The sequence below is a fragment of the Mixophyes fleayi genome, chromosome 7, assembly GCF_038048845.1.
Source record: "Mixophyes fleayi isolate aMixFle1 chromosome 7, aMixFle1.hap1, whole genome shotgun sequence".
NCBI lineage: Eukaryota > Metazoa > Chordata > Amphibia > Anura > Limnodynastidae > Mixophyes > Mixophyes fleayi.
In genome coordinates, this window is record NC_134408.1 from 136,014,213 (window position 1) to 136,032,609 (window position 18,397).

Below are 18,397 nucleotides of genomic sequence, written 5' to 3' on the forward strand. Positions count from 1 at the left end.
TCTCCCCTTTGGTTGTCAGGGCAGCTCTTTTTATCATTCTAAAATTTGCTCAGTGCACCCTGCCATATTCCTGAAACTAAATTGACTTGTTAGCAACAATTTACATGACAGCAGCCTTGTATTTACCTGTTTACACGTAACAACTTTAGAGATGGCCAATTAAAAAGTGAATATGTCCATGAATGTGGAGTTTTCTTTGTTCTCGGCAGCGAGCATAGTATCACCCACTTGGAGGGACATTGTGACATCCTTAATCAAAAACTTCTGAAATTCTATAACAAATGTAATTCTGTGTTCATATTATATCACGGTTACATAGAGGTTTAGGGGTGAATGTATCAAACCTTCTATAAAGGGAAAGTGGAGGTGTTATCCATAGCAGCAGCCAATCAGATTCTAGCTATAATTTATGTAGTGCAGTCTAAAATATGATTGGCTGCAATGGGCAACACCTCCACCACTCCTGCCCCTCAATGTCTGTTTTATTAGTTTTTTTGTGTTTACATCCAATTTAACTACAACCCTCCCAATTCATAGATTTATCTTAGTTTTATAATGGAATACATTGAATTAATATTAAATCTTGTATGTTATACTGTTGGTTTCTTTTCAGCAACTTCATGCAATAATAGCGGCGTCTGTGTCAATTAAATCATCTCAGAAGCTAAAGAAAATACTTGAGGTATGGATGGAATTTCCTCTGGTTGCAGTGGATCTATCTGTGGTTGAAGTATGTTGCTGATATAGTGGAAATGTGTTTATTAAAACATGATTTTATTCATTGAAATATTATTTCCCCGGTTTTGTTGTGTAGATCATTTTGGCCCTGGGAAATTATATGAACAGTAGTAAACGTGGAGCCGTTTATGGGTTTAAACTTCAAAGCTTAGACTTGGTAAGTACTTACTGATAGGTGCATTACTCGTAATTATTACTACAAAGCTATAGAGCGGCGGTAGGCAAACTGTTGTGGCACTACAAGTACCAGCATGCTCTGCCAGTACTTTCCAAACAGGATCTGTTGAAGCTTCCAGCTGAATATAACAATACAATTAGATTCAGCCACAATTAAAACAAAGGTTTTCGCTAAACACCTTTCACATAGCTTTATTGTGTTTTAGTATTTTGTTGCATACAATTATATTGGTTTCTTATTTGATCTCTGCTTCCCGCTTATTTCATTGCCAACATGTTTTTGGATTCCAGTTCATCATTATGTCCAAGGGCTAGATTTACTAAACTGCGGGTTTGGAAAAGTGGAGATGTTGCCTATAGCAACCAATCAGATTCTAGCTGTCATTTATTTAGTGCATTCTACAAAATGACAGCTAGAATCTGATTGGTTGCTATAGGCAACATCTCCACTTTGCCAAACCCGCAGTTTAGTAAATATACCCCCAAATGTCATTCTCTACATAAAGAAAAATAATAATTTCTACCATCATAATGCTGGAATTTGAGTCTCACATTTGTCCCCAGTATGTTCATGTCTGAAGTCCCTGTATATTATTTTTTCAGATACTTTATAAATATTTCTCACTATTACATCATGACGTACGTATAGATAAAGCCGACCATGTGGTCATTTTGACTTTTTTTTCTAAACCTAGACACAATTTTTGCAAAAATGGGTCTTACGGCGCCCCTGCTGGCTATGAGCGGTACCGCAGCTGTCGACCGCTAGCTTTCATTAATTATTTAACTCCTAGCATGCTATGCTGTATAAGCATAATAGAGTACAGCATCTTAAAAAACAAACTATTGCTATTTGCTCAAGAAACACCTATTTATTTAAAATAATTTCCCTATTTTAATTCTGTCGTATTCCCTCTTGGCTCCTGTATTTTCTGACTAATGCCAATGGCTTCAGTATGCAAAGGAAAGATGAATCACATTAAGCAGCATAAAAAGAAGAATGGTCCTCAACACTTTGGGAACAGACAAGGGGTAAATGTATCAAGCCGTCTAAAAAGGAAAAGCGAAGATGTTGCCCATAGCAACCAATCAGATTCTAGCTATCATTTATCTAGGGCATTCTATAAAACCATAGCTAGAATCTGATTGGCTGCTATGGAACACACCTACGCTCTACTGTTTTAGAAAATTTGATACATTTACCCTAAGAAGTGTAACAGTTTTTTGGTTTCTGTTGTTTTCTACAGCTAATCTAGGACTAGTAATTGACACATCAGCGTTTTTCATGTGGGATTGACACTGTCTCTACCTTTTAAATGATATGTGATTAAACTATTATAGGAATAATTCCTCATTTATTCTTCCAAATTGATTATCAGTCTATTAATCACCCATTTGTTTTCTTCTGGGTTTTTATGCTCTTTAGCATTTTTCTTTTTGTTGAATTATTTTTAAATTGTTACCCGCAGCTATTGGACACCAAGTCTACAGACAGAAAACAGACATTGTTGCACTATATCTCCAACGTGGTACGAGAAAAGTATCAACAGGTTTCTCTTTTCTACAACGAAATTCATTACGTGGAAAAGGCCGCTGCAGGTAGAGTACACCTTGTCCTAGATGGGGACCCCTCTGTGCATTTATAACGGCTGTTAGGTCTGAATGAAAATTTCTCAAAGTCTGGCCGCTTAAGTCAATGTAATCCTATACCCACTGTCAGGGGAGGGCTGGCAATTTTTACTTTGGGGTTCATTTATCACAGCTTTTAAAAAGGAAAAGTGGAGGTGTCGCCCCTAGCAACCAATCAGATTCTAGCTATCATCTCTAGAATGGACTTGACCAGGCCTGGCCAACCTGTGGTTCTCCAGGTGTTGTGAAACTACAGGCCCCAGAATGCTTTGCCAGTTGATAGCCAGCTGATAGTTGGCAGGGCATGCTGGGACTTGTAGTTTCACAAACATCTGCAGAGCCACAGGTTGGCCAGACCTGCACTAGATAAATGATAGCTAGAATCTGATTGGTTTATCCAAACATACGGCATCTACAACAGACGCAAAGAGAAACAACATAGTATAGTCTGTATAAACTACACAACACATCCCCTGTGTAAAGGAGCTCTATGTGGGTTCTTCTAATAGGAGATTTCTTTAACCGATCACCCGTGTGTAGACAGCTTCATGCAGGGGGATAGGACCCAATACCCAAAAGAAATATGCTTACAAAGTGTAGTATGATATAGGGCATATCAAAAACACCTCCTCTCCTCTGGGATATGTTGGATTTTGTGGAGTCCCATTTGTATGTAATAGGCAGCACACTGTAGAGGGCCTCCGGTATTCATCTTTTACTGATTGGTTGCTATGGGCAACGCCTCCACTTTTCCTTTTCAGAAGGTGTGATAAATCTACCCCCTTTGACTGCTTTAGTTAAAATTAAGTATATAGTTATTGGGGATGCTTTTGATAATTGTATATTAGCCAGGTGGTCCATACTAGCCATTGGTCCATTTTTGAGTCCAAATGCAATATTAGCCGTTACTTGGGGCAAATGTATCTAGAAATTACTGGAAAACATTGCAAAGTTGGGAAGGAGCCTCTCACTACCCCAAGCCCGTCCCCACCACCTCCCCAGTGCTAAAATACAATCAAGAACGGTGTAAAATTTTAATCTGCAGTGGTTGAAGCTCTTTGGGGTGCATGTATCATGACACAGAACAGTATACCTATGTTATTATGATTATTTAAAAAGAGGGATTTGCAATGTGTGTGCCGGAATTGTTAATGTATCTAATTGTATATAAAGCCAATCATTTGTTCTAGAATGCAAACAATCATTGCATCTAAGACCAGCCTCTTGACACCTACAGTATGTTGCTGCATAGTTTGATTGTGAATTTTGAAGTCTAATATTTTTAATATAACCACAGTGTTCAGCTTGCATTGGGTCATAGGAAGAAAATATATTATGTCAGTTTATGCTTTTCAGTAGTGCAAAGTTGGTCCAAGAGTCCCGCAGCAGCTTAGTAGGTGCAAAAATCAGTGTCGGATGTATCGCTCAGTGGAGTCTTCATCTATAGGTTAAACTTGTGTGTTGTGTAACTTGAGCGCCCTCACATGGTCATAGTCAGGTAGTGCAGATGTGAGGCTGTGACTGCACCGTATCCTCTCATTTGCTGTGTGCTTGTTGTTAACACTATTATCTGTCCTGCAGTCTCTCTGGAAAATGTCCTTTTGGATGTAAAAGAGCTTCAAAGAGGGATGGATCTAACAAAAAGAGAATACACGATGCACGATCACAACGTAATGCTGAAGGAATTTATACAAAATAGTGAAGGAAGGCTGAAGAAGCTGCAGGATGACGCCAAAATCTCGCAGGTGACTGCAGATATATAATAACAATGTTATAATCGTTTCAGCAGCCAATCTTCATTTAGTCACAGATGTCATTGGCTCTTAGTGAATATACTGCAGTGTTGGATCCACCCACAACATGGCTTCCTCTGCTGTAGTCACTGGTTTCATTTTTCAATCTCTGTTTACAAATAAAAACCTGATTTGCAGCTTTCAGATCATTGTAATTTTCTGTGCAGACACCAACAGAAGAAAATAACCGCTGAACGTTTTAATGTCATTCTTCTCTGTCCAATAACTTTCAATCAAATCTTACATTATATTTCTGTTGCTGTTGCTGTGTCCCGTTTCTAAACACACCGAGATATTTCGCCATTATTAATGTATTTTTCTTAAAACACTGTAAAAGCCGTTATAATGTATATAATAATTTCGTAATCTCTTCTCATTGATTTGCAGGATGCCTTTGATGAAGTAGTGAAATACTTTGGCGAAAATCATAAGACTACCCCCCCTTCTGTATTCTTCCCAGTTTTCGTCAGATTCGTCAAGGCCTACAAGGTTGGATACTTTTCCTGTGTTACGTGTGTTTAAGCAAAAGTCAATACATTCCTGATTTATTCTCACCCTTAACGAACTGGATGTTATGATACATTATATAACATGACAGGTTTTCCATTCAAGTCTATCGGAAGACCTAAAATGGCTCAGAGTAGTCACCAAAGTGTTACATACGATATCGAGCCTCTTAAGTCCTGTCATGGTATTTGGCCTTATATGTTTGTGACTAGTACTATAAGATGCCTTTTATGTTGGATCGTTGTGTATTTTAGATTTGGTGGGAAAATATTGCACCTCTTCTTATTAGGTATTTGCGTTGTGCAGACTTGTTACCAAAGCACCAGGGACTAGATAACACAGATACCGTAATAGCCAGAAGGAAAGTAATTTGGAGAAGGATAAAGAACGTAGTTTACTTAGCAATAGTGAAAGGTTTGATGGTATTTAAAGGGGCTGTACCACCCCCTGAACTAAAAAAACAATTGTTATATTTGACCAAATCCGCTAGCAGTCAATAAATAGCCTTAAAGCAATAGGTCTGCATGGCCTAATAAGGTCGCTCATGATTGGATGTTAACCAGAAAATGTGTCATGTGGTCATACAATCACCTGATTCCAGCCAATCAGTTTACAGATAGTGAATGGCTTGTTAGTGCAGGGGGTGTAATTGGTGTATGTCTGTGCTTTGTGGCTATATCCCAGGCAGTGTTATTACTGTTATATTATATATGTATAATGACTGTGATGTCTCTGTGTTTTCTGTTTCTCAGTTGGCGGATGAAGAGAATGAGCTCAGGAAAAAACAGGAGCTGGCCCTGATGGAGAAACTTCTAGAACAAGAAGCAATGATGGGCCAGGAAGACCAAAAGGTTCTGTCATCTTTCTGTAGCGTCAAATAAGGGGCCGTCTATTGTCTATTACCCGTCACATATCCTAGGTCACCCTGCCGGGAGGGTACATGCCTTGTGCCCCAAGGGGTTAATTGCCCTAATTGGCGTATGAATGTGTTCACAGATTAATTACTGAGTTGTTTTTCTTGATGAAGCCGGTTATGTGCTCTTCACAGCTGGTTGCCCCTCACCATATAGCCAGAGGTAGCAGAGCCCTTATGGGACTTTTCTGCAAATAAAACACAATTCATCACAATGTACTTCTTTATCGACATAAAGATTTGTACTCCAGGGGTCTTTACCATCTATATGACCAGAGGTCATTTATTCTGTGGACTGTTTGCAGTGTTCCATATCCCATATTGTAATATCATCATCAGCTATTTATATGGCGCCACTCATTCTGTAGCGCTGTACAGAGAACAATATATGATTTTATTTAGTTATACTGCTTTAGTTTTAGTTTGGTTTCAACTTCGGCCTTGGTAACCAACCTGGCTGAGCCCTTCTGTGGCTTCATATGAATAACATAAAATACTTTTACTAACCTACAAGGCCATTTACAAAGCTGCATCAACATACATCTCCTCTCTTGTCTCAAAATATCTTCCAACTCGGCAACTCCGTTCTGCACAAGATCTGCGTCTCTCATCCACACTCATTACATCCTCCCATTCGCGGTTACAGGACTTTTTTGGGCTGCACCCACTCTATGGAATTCTCTCCCTCGCACAATAAGACTTTCCTCTGGTCTACAAGCTTTCAAGCGTTCTCTGAAAACCCACCTCTTCAGACAAGCTTATAATATTCCTCAACCACCCTCTTAACCTCACTACCTTAGCCTATTACCACCCGTTATACAACTACCCCTTGACCAACATTGTTGTGTGACAGGATCATTTAGCTTATGAGTCACTTTTATCTTTGCAGCCTGGCTTGGCCAACTGCAAATGTAGACTTACCCTCATGTGTCAAACTCCCATTGTCCAATAGATTGTAAGCTTGCGAGCAGGGCCTTCTCACCTCTTTGTCTGTTTTACCCAGTTTGTTTATTAGTTTACTATGGTTGTCCCCAATTGTAAAGCGCTACGGAATATGTTCGGGCTATATAAATAAATGATGATGATTTCCAGTAAGATCCAGCGGACAGAGATGTACTTAGGATCAAGCTCACATTGTTGATTTTACTGAAGAGCAGAGATCACTACAGAACATATTATTCACATTATTAAGCAGCAGTATTGCCACAAAGGGGGCATTTGTAAGAAGACCCTCACAGCTATACACAGCACTATCAGAGCTTTGTGTTATTTGCAGCATAGTCAGAGGGACAAGACATTGAGACAGAGGGAGAAACTCTACAGTAATAACTACTGCAGCTTAGCAATCTAGAGACATTTATTCCAATAGGACAATAAAATGAGGATTTATGGGAAATAATATCCTCATAAATGAGATAACTACTCTGTCTGTCTCAATGTTATGGTTCAACATGAATATACATTGTACATGACACTTCTCATTCATAGACCCTTCGTTTCATACTGTGACCCATTCTGTATAATGATGTATTGCTGTTGTTTCCTCACAGTCTCCATCACATAAATCTAAACGCCAGCAGCAAGAGTTAATTTCAGAATTAAGAAGGAGGCAAGTTAAAGATAACAGACATGTTTACGAGGGGAAGGACGGAGCCATTGAAGATATCATCACAGGTAAGAGGGCCGCTCACATCATAACAGACAACATGGACATAGTGCGGATTAGGATGATACTGTCCTGCTAGATTACCTATATCATTAGTAGCTGCCTGTGTACAATATATTACGTTGTAGCATCAACCAATAGACACCGAAACCTTAGGACCCTCACTCTATCTTCTGTCACTGCCCTGACAGCCTGGGAGCTCCCTATTGGCCAGTTTGTGGATCTTGTCCTATCAGGTGAAGTTATTTTAAATAAACATAATTCAGGGGCGCACGGAGCATTTTTAAGGGGGGGTTCCCCTCCACCGAAAAAAAAAAAGGGGGAGAGCTGGCGCGCCCGCGCATGCGCAGCAGCTCCGTTCAGGCAGCACTGTACTATACAGCAGCCCCGGCGCTGTCAAAGAAGCGTCCGCGGACTGCCGCGGGCGCTTCTTTCACAGCGCCGCGGCTGCTGTATAGTACAGTGCCGCTATATAGGGCACTTTTTTAGTGGAGGGGAGGGGTTTCTGGAGACCCAGAAACCCCCCCTGCGTGCGCCACTGTTATTAACCCTCTGCTGAACCTGCCAAGTAGCAGTCTCTGATAGAGTCTCTGATAGACAACCTGTGCATATCTTCTTGGAGTGTCGCTCCCAGTCTGAGCAGGGTATTCTGGGTCTTGTAGGCGCACAGCTGTGACCCTGAAAAGTCTTTCTCTGCTTTAGTAAGAAATCCCAGTAAACCGTTGTCTCTGGGCAGGTAGTGAGTGTTGGCTGCAGTGCTGTCCCTGGTATGTGTCATATGCTACATTCACTTGGAGCTGGCTGCAGTCCATGTGCTCTCTGGTGATGCATTTGCATCTTTAGTGCTCTTGTACGTAGCACATACCTACTAGGCAGCTTTATATTCCCACTCTAGGGCTAGATTTACTAAACTGCGGGTTTGAACAAGTGAAGATGTTGCCTATAGCAACCAATCAGATTCTAGTTATCATTTATTGAGTACATTCTTCAAAATGACAGCTAGAATCTGATTGGTTGCTATAGGCAACATCTCCACTTTTTCAAACCCGCAGTTTAGTAAATATACCCCTAAGTGTGTCCACACTTTCTAGCTGAATTTACTCCTAAATGTACATGTGGCTCTTTATGTCAACGTATGTACTGTGAATGTAGTCAGTATAGTCCCATTAGTTTGTCAGCATATCACTATTATCCACAGGAAACATACAATGGGCAGCTGTAGACCCTTCTGGGAGTAACACCGTCCTCAGGAGCAAATAACTAAAACTACAAATGAAGCTACATATAGCACCAAGGGGTTCCCCATGCTCAGATTACGTTACATGTATTGGTTTCTTCGTGCTCTTTATCTGTCATACTTTCTTCTGGTGCCTCTCACCCATGTCTGTGTATGATCAGGCAGAGTTGTTTATGTTGTGTTGCCCTGGGATGCGACACAGAGCTGCAGCCCAGATACAGCTGTATCCTATGCAGGCAGTAATAGCAAAACCCTCTGCCTAATGCAGAGGGTTTTGCATCAGTGATATACAGAGAGAGAAACCAGTGTATCTACGGTGCAGCCGTTATCTGGAGGTAGCCAGCCCCTGTCACTGGGGTATACTATATATATACTATATATGCCTACAACAGATGGCCGTTATCTGGAGGTAGCCAGACCCTGTCACTGGGGTATACTATATATATACTATATATGCCTACAACAGATGGCCGTTATCTGGAGGTAGCCAGCCCCTGTCACTGGGGTATACTATATATATACTATATATGCCTACAACAGATGGCCGTTATCTGGAGGTAGCCAGCCCCTGTCACTGAGGTATACTATATATATATATACTATATATGCCTACAACAGATGGCTGTTATCTGGAGGTAGCCAGCCCCTGTCACTGAGGTATACTATATATATATACTATATATGCCTACAACAGATGGCCGTTATCTGGAGGTAGCCAGACCCTGTCACTGGGGTATACTATATATATACTATATATGCCTACAACAGATGGCCATTATCTGGAGGTAGCCAGCCCCTGTCACTGGGGTATACTATATATATACTATATATGCCTACAACAGATGGCCGTTATCTGGAGGTAGCCAGACCCTGTCACTGGGGTATACTATATATATACTATATATGCCTACAACAGATGGCCATTATCTGGAGGTAGCCAGCCCCTGTCACTGGGGTATACTATATATATACTATATATGCCTACAACAGATGGCCGTTATCTGGAGGTAGCCAGCCCCTGTCACTGGGGTATACTATATATATATACATATACTATATATGCCTACAACAGATGGCCATTATCTGGAGGTAGCCAGGCCCTGTCACTGGGGTATACTATATACATACTATATATGCCTACAACAGATGGCCGTTATCTGGAGGTAGCCAGCCCCTGTCACTGGGGTATACTATATATATACTATATATGCCTACAACAGATGGCTGTTATCTGGAGGTAGCCAGCCCCTGTCACTGGGGTATACTATATATATACTATATATGCCTTTGTGAATGTTACACACTGTATCTCTCATATTGGATAAATGAAGATTTAGTGACCGTTTAAGAACCCTGACTGTCTTTTTTGCATAGGGCTGTTCTTATAAGGGTTTATTCATAATGCATATCCCTATGTCCTTTTCTATACACTGACACATATGTATTACATCAACCAGCACTGCACCAGGTCTACAAACATAGGACACAATGTCGTGCATTGTGAGTCCGCTGCAGGGACCGTATTACCCGCTAGACCTGTGATGGTTTTATGCAACACTCCAGATTATCCCATTCCCCGCAGGTACCTGTCAGGTGCTACTTATTCCCTTATTTGCTGGTCTTGTAGATCAGTATAGTTCCCAGCACAGCACATGATGAGATCCTGTTGTACACAGACTATCTATAGCGCTGCTGCAGTCAGTAATGTGCACTACTAGAGATGTCACATAACCCCGGCTCATTCCAAAACGGGGAGTATCATGTAACCAAAACCCGCTGGTCTAAGTACTAACAGAAAGTTCCTGAATGGACAGTCACCTGCGTAATACCTGGTTGACAAGCACAGTTATAGCACAGTTGAAATTACACCTTTACAAGGGTTCATGTTGATGTTCAGCCTGCTGTGCTCCACACATGGTTAAAGCAGAATGACCGGCACTCGGAATAGGGATCATTGATCCCTATAAAGAAGGCGCCCGCAGTGCACACAGACAGTGCTGGATGGACCATTGCTGGAAGATCGTGTACGCTGCGTCCGTGGTCCACGCAGCTTTCCCTGTGTGCACTGTGCGTTCGCCTATGGTGCCTATTGTACATCTTAGTTCTGCTGCGTTATCCATGCAGTGAGGGAAGGCACCACGGCCCACGAGAAGCACTGTCTGTGTCATCCTTATACTGTGTCCAGCAATATATGTTGCATGTTGTCTAATCCTTGCATAGTACATTGTGATTTACAATGACGCTGGGGGATTAGACTTTGTAGATATCAAAAGTGACATAGCAGAGAAAGCCTTTAATATGTCACGTGAGAACAATTGATGACATTAATGATGGCTTTATATATCATTTCATTTCTGTGCAGTAATACAAACGGGTAGGCTCTACTGCACCATAATTATATCATATTGGGGATTCCTTCTGTATATTGAGCATAGTGTGTTGCGGGGTAATTTAATCCAAAGTGAGGGGTAGGAATGATGACATCTAGTGATATAAGTGACACTCTTGTAACAATTAACAATTTGTCTGACCTATCACAATGGGCAACCCAAATAAACAACTTCCCCTGATTGCATAAAGAACTGGCTGAAAAGCACAGGATGAAGCTAGATAGCAGACACAATGCATTTAATAAGGGCCACGTACAAGCTTATAAATTAAAGTCATTTAACCTGTAATTAGTCAAGCTGGTAGTAAACTATGACCCTCATGTTCCCCAGTCTGCTGAGGATCATGGGTGCTGTAGTTTATAAAGAGCAGGTTTGCCTAAACGTTGACTTCCACCTAACTGGTTCTGTTGTGAAGGGCCACAAATAATTGTCATTGTTTTATTGTCATGTTTTTGTTTTTTTTTTCCAAATCTGCTGAATGTCCGTTAACTTGCTGTGATTAATCTCTGCATAGCCTCCCACTGTCTCTGCCTGTCAGACCAGGCATTGGTTTATTTTGCATTGAGATAACCTGAGCAGAGCACTAACCATGTACTAATGCAATAGATCTTGGCTTCTCACCCTCTTCTGTTTGTCTTGTTTGGCTATTATTTTCCATGCAGTGCTGAAGACAGTGCCCTTTACTGCTCGAACGGCCAAGCGCGGCTCACGGTTTTTCTGCGACCCCGTTCTCACTGAGGAATTCCATTACTAAAATTACTCTCTTTCACACCTGATGCGCTTAAAACAAAAAACAAAGGTTGCTGCAGATTTTTCCAATATTACTCCATTTATCCGCATCACCACAAATATCAGAGTGGATTCTCTTGCCTGCGGTCCACGTGAAGCTGTGATATTTGCCATCTCATTGCATGCTATTACACTGACAATCCTCTCCCCACACCGTCTTGTTGTGCATGAGATATTTTGGACATTTGCATTGTTTGGCAACATAAAGACTGGTTAGCCAGTGTCATGACATGAAAGGTGTTAATGTCGGAGCGAGTTGTTCACTTTTACCACATCTGTCATTGTGCTCGGTGTTAAAGAACATTATTTGTCTTGTTAAATGACATGTTTTATTCCATAATGAATGTATTTATGAGGAAATTACTCTGTAAAAAAAAAAGTTTGGTTACATGACTTAAACAGTGTTTGGTCAAATGAGCGAAATAGAAAAGTAGAGAGCAACAGTTTACTGTTGTCATTAAAGCAAAGATATTTACATGGGGTTGTCCAATTTAAAAAAACAAAATAAAACACAATTGCTCCCCAGAAAGAACCCACTAATGATCCCCACCTCTCTCAGTTTGCTGCGTTGTTCCTTCCCCGCAGCCATTGCAGACTTATTTTTATAAAATTCAGTTAACCCAGCAGCTTTTGTCTCCGTGCTCTGGAGGTAATATCCAGTTTACTGGATTATACCCCCCATAAATAAAATCTGTTCCCACTGGGGGGAGCTGGGAAGGAGGACACTGCAGTCCTGTAATATGGGGACATCAAGGTTCCGTCAAGGAACAGGACTGAGCAGCCAGGGATATGTCCCGTGGGGACCGGATTCTAAACAGAAGGACATTAAAGACAATGGCTGACGGGAGCAGGACTCTCAAACACAGTAAATTAATAGGTCGCCTTAGTAGGAAGCAGCATTTGTTGGCCATACGACAAGTGCTGAAGGATTATTACCACGGTAAAAAATAACACATTACCATGAAACCACAGGGCAGGCAGCAAATTGTAGGGACTACTCCGAATTTGTTCTGCTGCTATAGTTTCAGTTACAGGTTTCATGCTTGCTTGCCGATTTAATAATGATTACAGTGTACTTTTAGACAGTACAGTATGTTAATATAAATGTTTGTTACGGGTTGGGGATGCTTCACCAATGACAAGAAATCTGACACAGAGAAGACAAAAAAACCCAAAAACAAACAAAACCACAAAAAAACAAAACAAAAACGATTTCAGGAAAAAACGACTGCAATATACACAGACTTACCTGAAAACCGACTCTGTAGATATCCGATGGCAGCAGAAGGCGGACAGGACCTCCTTCCGAATGGACAACTCTCCGGCAGTAGTGTCTGATGTCAGTGCGACCTGAATGAATTTTAATTTAAAGCAGCAATGTCGGGGCAAACAGTTTAAACAGTTAATCTGCGGGGTCCCGACATTGTCGCTTTAAATTCAAACTCATTCAGGTCGCACTGACGTCAGACACTACGGCCATTCGGAAGGAGGCCCTGTCCGCCTTCTGCTGCCATCGGATATCTACAGATTCGGTTTTCAGGTAAGTCTATGTACATTACAGTCGGTTTTTCCTGAAATTGTTTTTTTTGTAGGTCTTCTCTGTGTCGGATTTCTCGTCATCGTTGAAGCCATAACCACCGGTTTGTTACAGCAGTTTTAGGAATGGATGAGAGTCAGGCCAGGGTCCATTGCCCACTCTTTTTTAATTGATATTGTTCGTGCTGACTGGTAGCACCTCTACCCGATTCCAGCACCAGATGTTCTGAAATAGAATAATATATAATCATGAAATGTAATCAAGAGCTAACAGTCCATATTTTATACAAGTGCAACATTTATTCCTTTAAAGTGAATATATTTACGTTTGCCTATGACTGGGTTGGTAGATTCTATCTTGCTATTACAGCAGAAGCCTATATGTGCTATACGATGCACTTGTTCGTCTTGCCCACAGAATAGCAATATTAGTCCGATTTGGCTGATCATATGTTGGTCAAACGATCAGATCTCTACCGGTGGACATGCATATTTTGTGCTGGAAGCCAAATAAATTACCTGTACGTTTATGGAGTGTGGGAGGAAACCCACGCAAGCACGTGGAGAACATACAAACTCCACACAGATAAGGCCCTGTTCGAAATTGAACTCCTAAACGCTGCACTGTGAGGCAACATTGCTAGCCACTGTGCCACAGTGCTGCCCGAAATAAACAAACAAACTGTCTGACCTTTTGTTATTCCAGTATCTTTTTGATAGTAATCATTGATAACAGGACACACGTAAACATTATGAGTACAAGATAAACTATACATTGTTTAAAGTGTTGAAAACCAAACTATATTTGTGTAATTTCCTCATGTGCTTTGTCATGACAGAAATGTTTCCATGTTTAGCCTTTCTTGCTCTTCGTTTAGTCTGACGTTAGAATGATTTGCTGTTTCTACTCTTACCCACAGCTGCATGTTTGTATTTGCATGAGAGAAGTTTACGATCTCAGCATGATCTCTTGTTTCATCTTCAGTGTTTCTAAATTTTTCAGTTCCAAGACAATGTGATTTCTGTGACTCAGAAGTGACCAATTGTTACTACTGTAGAGAATGATTTTAATGCATAAATAAAACACACGAACAACATACAACTAGATTATTTTTAATTGATCTAACGTCGGATCCGGAGTATGGTTTGGATTGTATTATTATTCAACCTCAAAGGGCGACGGGTGTCAAGACATCAAATCCAAATTGAAGCTCAGCTAGGAGACATCTTATATAGCCTTATATTATTAGATAGCCGCTGGGACCATGAGAAAGTTGGGACCATGAGAAAGTTGGGACCATGAGAAAGTTGGGAGCAGCGGGGCTGGGGACATTTGGCAAAGTATCTGTAGACAGGGGCAGGGTGCATAGGATTGGATAGAACGAAACAACTGACCATTGCAATCCAGGGCATTCTGGGATTTGCAGTTTTCAAACAATTGCAGTTTATTTTAATAGACACGTTTATACATATTTATAGTATATGTAAATATATCATTGTATTGGAACTGGAAAATGTACTATATGATTGTCAATAATAATATATGTATTGTACTTACCACAGCCAACACTCTACAGTGGCTGTTATGGAAAGCAAAACATAAAATCTCACAACACCTATAAAATATAATACAATATTTAATTCTAGGTGGTGTTGTGAGTTTTTACCGGATGTGTTGGTGACCTCTTTCCTGTGTAAATTTCTTCTAAACATGAATTTCCTTTCCATGTCAATTTCTGTATTAATTATCTTTCTGGAGCCAATCTTCAAAGCAGCTTGCCTTTCTCCCTGTCACAGTTCTGAAGGAATAGTGAAAGCTTTTAATGAGCTAACAGGGCGGCCATCTTGTCTCCGCTGCCTCTATCTGCTTAACCCACGTCCCCTTCCGCCCTTCCCTCCTGCTTCATTGGCTAACACACCTGAGGTACCGAGTTGTCATCTCAGATTCTCTGCACCCCCCCAGATTTTTATTTAACCACCATTTTGTGTTTTCTCCTGTTTAGCCTTAAAGAAGAATAATATCACTAAATTTCCAAATGTTCATTCGAGGGTAAGGATTTCTTCTAGCACACCGGTGGTGGAGGATACACAGAGCTGGCAAGCATTTCTTTTTTACTTAGTTTCCTCCTCTCTCTGTATGCCAGACCAATCATTAAGATTTAATGTCACTTACACACAAGTGAGACGGCCATTTTGTGAGCTGAACTGAAATTCCCGAGAAGGAGGCCGGTTGCACGTTATTCAGTCACTAAATTCTACTGTGTATCAGTTTATTAGGAATTAATGACACAATGTTTCACAGCGATGTTACTGGTGAGCTGACAGTCGTGCATTCTTTGTCTGCACTTTCAGCTCACAAAATGGCCGCCACCACTCTGAGCAGACACTGAGTGCACATTAACTTTCCACCTGCTTAGCTAGCTAACCGTAGATGAAAGCTAAATTCACAGCAAAATTAACTTGTTTAATAAAACCAGGGACACATTTGAACACAAAGGAAAAAAGTTGGTGTCACCTTTAGCAAATAATCAGATGTTTCATTTCATTTTCTACACTGTAAACAGTAAAATAGTGTTGGTTGCTATAGGTAACACCATCGTTGCCAGTTTTTATAAATGTCTTCCAATATTGTAGTTTCTAAGAGTCTTGCTAAACAAAAAATATAGAGTAATGTAACATGTTTTCTTTATGCATAAACAAGGTATATTTTCCTCTATAGCAAGCATGTTTACTAAAATGCTTCCAAGTTGTTTCAAAATATTATTTTAAAAAAATATTATTTAAAACAAATAATAATATATACATTAAAATGCTGCTATTTATTGGAAAATATTTAAAAAAAATAGCACTTAGTAAGTGATGTGTTTATGTACAAAAAACAAAAACAAAACAAAACTCACAAAGCCACAGCCTAAAATAAAAATGCGTTACACAGTTTAATGTGAACATTTTGTGATGGCCCTGTCTAACAAGTAGGACCTGGGGCAGATTTCCCCAATAGACCTTATAGTGCATCTGTTGTCTGATCGGAGACACAGATACTTTTAAGTCTCTTCCATGTCCTTGTCCAGGTTCAGGAGAATAAACCATTCAGCTCTTCAGTTACTGCCGCAGTGCTGGTAAAGATGGAGGCTGCCGGCAGCATGCTGGGACTTGCAGTTCATCAGCAGCTGAAATCACATTTTGTGCATTAGAAAAACCTACTATTAGCGCCATCATTCTTAAAGGGACACCATTATGTTTTTTGTTCATGTTTTGTACTTTTTTATTCAGTAAAAGCAAAATAGCCGAGGTTATACTCAAAAATGATAAATAAATTGAGTAAGTAACCCCATAATGGCAAATTAGTGCGTACTACGATAGATAAGCAGATATAAAATTATCCCTGTGTTCTGCATAAAGTAGAACGGCCGCTCAGCCATATATCTAACAGATCTACAATTTGTGCGTTCTGGCCGTGGCTCCATCCACAGGAAGTGAGTGGTCATCACCAGCCCGATAAACACCTCAATATGCCCAGTTTAGTCTCGAGCGACGTAATGGTCTGTTATAATTGCAGCATTAAAGGGTAACTTTATTGTAACTTTATTGTATTGTACGGGATGGAAGAAACATTTACAGGTAATCTGCAATCTAAAGTAAACTATTACATTTCTTTTAAAATACAGGATAACAGGATAAGTTATCTAGTGATCTCCTGACCACTGTATAGTGTCGAATCTAAATCAGATTGTTCACCTGTAAGTGTCAGTCTATCAGTTATGAGCTCATTAGCTGGAGAGAATTAAATACACTGCATGGTTTGCGTGTACAATAAGCTCTGCTTTATTAGTTACAAGTCCCTATCTACATAGCAAAAATCACGTATTACAGAAAACTACGCCCCAAAAGGTTTTAACCACTCATGCTCCCTTTACACAGATGTTAATACAGTCTTATTATCACACAGGAAAACTCCCATAGGGGGGTTTGGCTTATCTCCTGTCTGCTATGACCAAGGTTATACGCATAGTCTTGCAACTAATGAATTACTCCTACAAAACAGGTGCATCTAATCTGTCTTTAAGCTATAACAGAAGAAAGTGGCTACAAGGCAACAGGATGGCGTCAGCTTAGCAAAATCACATTTCTCAATAGCAGTGCAAAAAATTAGTAGACCAAACAATATATATATATATACATACATATATACATACATACACACCAACACACTCTCTCAGTGCCCGCTTTATTAAGTACACCTTTCTATTACTGGGTAGGACCCACGTTTGCTCCCAGAACAGAATTAATTCTTTATGGCATGGATTTACAAGGTGCTGGAAATCTTCCTTAGACATCCTGGTCCGTGGTTCCGTGGTGACATGATAGCATCACTCAGTTGCTAAAGATTTGTCAGCTGCACATTCATGCTGCAAATCTCCTGTTCCATCACATCCTAAAGGTGCTCTATTGGGTTGAGGTGACTGTGGAGGCCATTGGAGTACACGGAAGTCATTGTCACGTATGGAGATGACGTGGGCTCTGTGACACGGCGGGTTATCCTGCTGGAAGTGGCCATTAGATGAGTAGAGTGTCGCCATAAAGAGATGCACATGGTCAGATAAAACAAAGCTCAATTGGTATTAAGGGGCCTAATGTGTGCAAAAAGAACCATTCCCCACATTGTTACACCTCCAGCCTGCTCTGATGACTCAAAGCAGAAGTAATTCATGTTGATTACAGCAAATTGGGACCCTACTATCTGCATGTCGCAGCAGAAATGGAAATCGTCAGACCAGGGGCTAGATTTACTAAACTGCGGGTTTGAAAAAGTGGAGATGTTGCCTATAGCAACCAATCAGATTCTAGCTGTCATTTTGTAGAATGCACTAAATAAGTGATAGCTAGAATCTGATTGGTTGCTATAGGCAACATCTCCATTTTTTCAAAACTGCAGTTTAGTAAATATATCTCCAGGTGTTTTTGCAATCTTCAACAGTCCAGTTTTGGGGATCCTGTGCTCACTGTAGCCTCAGTTCATCA

General features: G+C 40.5%; 1 protein-coding gene across 7 annotated transcripts in view; it reads left to right on the forward strand.

Moving 5' to 3' along the window:
* Window positions 1-18,397, forward strand: part of FMNL2 (formin like 2) — a 184,872-nt gene that overhangs the window by 163,031 nt on the left and 3,444 nt on the right. For 2 of the 7 annotated variants that reach the window (XM_075180885.1, XM_075180889.1), the window contains 8 exons: window positions 614-682; window positions 815-895; window positions 2,385-2,514; window positions 4,126-4,289; window positions 4,725-4,826; window positions 5,597-5,695; window positions 7,308-7,431; window positions 11,713-11,849. In XM_075180885.1, coding sequence (XP_075036986.1) covers window positions 614-682; window positions 815-895; window positions 2,385-2,514; window positions 4,126-4,289; window positions 4,725-4,826; window positions 5,597-5,695; window positions 7,308-7,431; window positions 11,713-11,804 — 861 coding nt within the window. In that variant the 3' untranslated portion in view covers window positions 11,805-11,849. Of the gene's footprint in view, window positions 1-613; window positions 683-814; window positions 896-2,384; window positions 2,515-4,125; window positions 4,290-4,724; window positions 4,827-5,596; window positions 5,696-7,307; window positions 7,432-11,712; window positions 11,850-15,378; window positions 15,473-18,397 lie in introns of all 7 variants that reach the window. The other 5 variants (XM_075180884.1, XM_075180888.1, XM_075180883.1 and 2 more) reach the window with 3 other exon arrangements.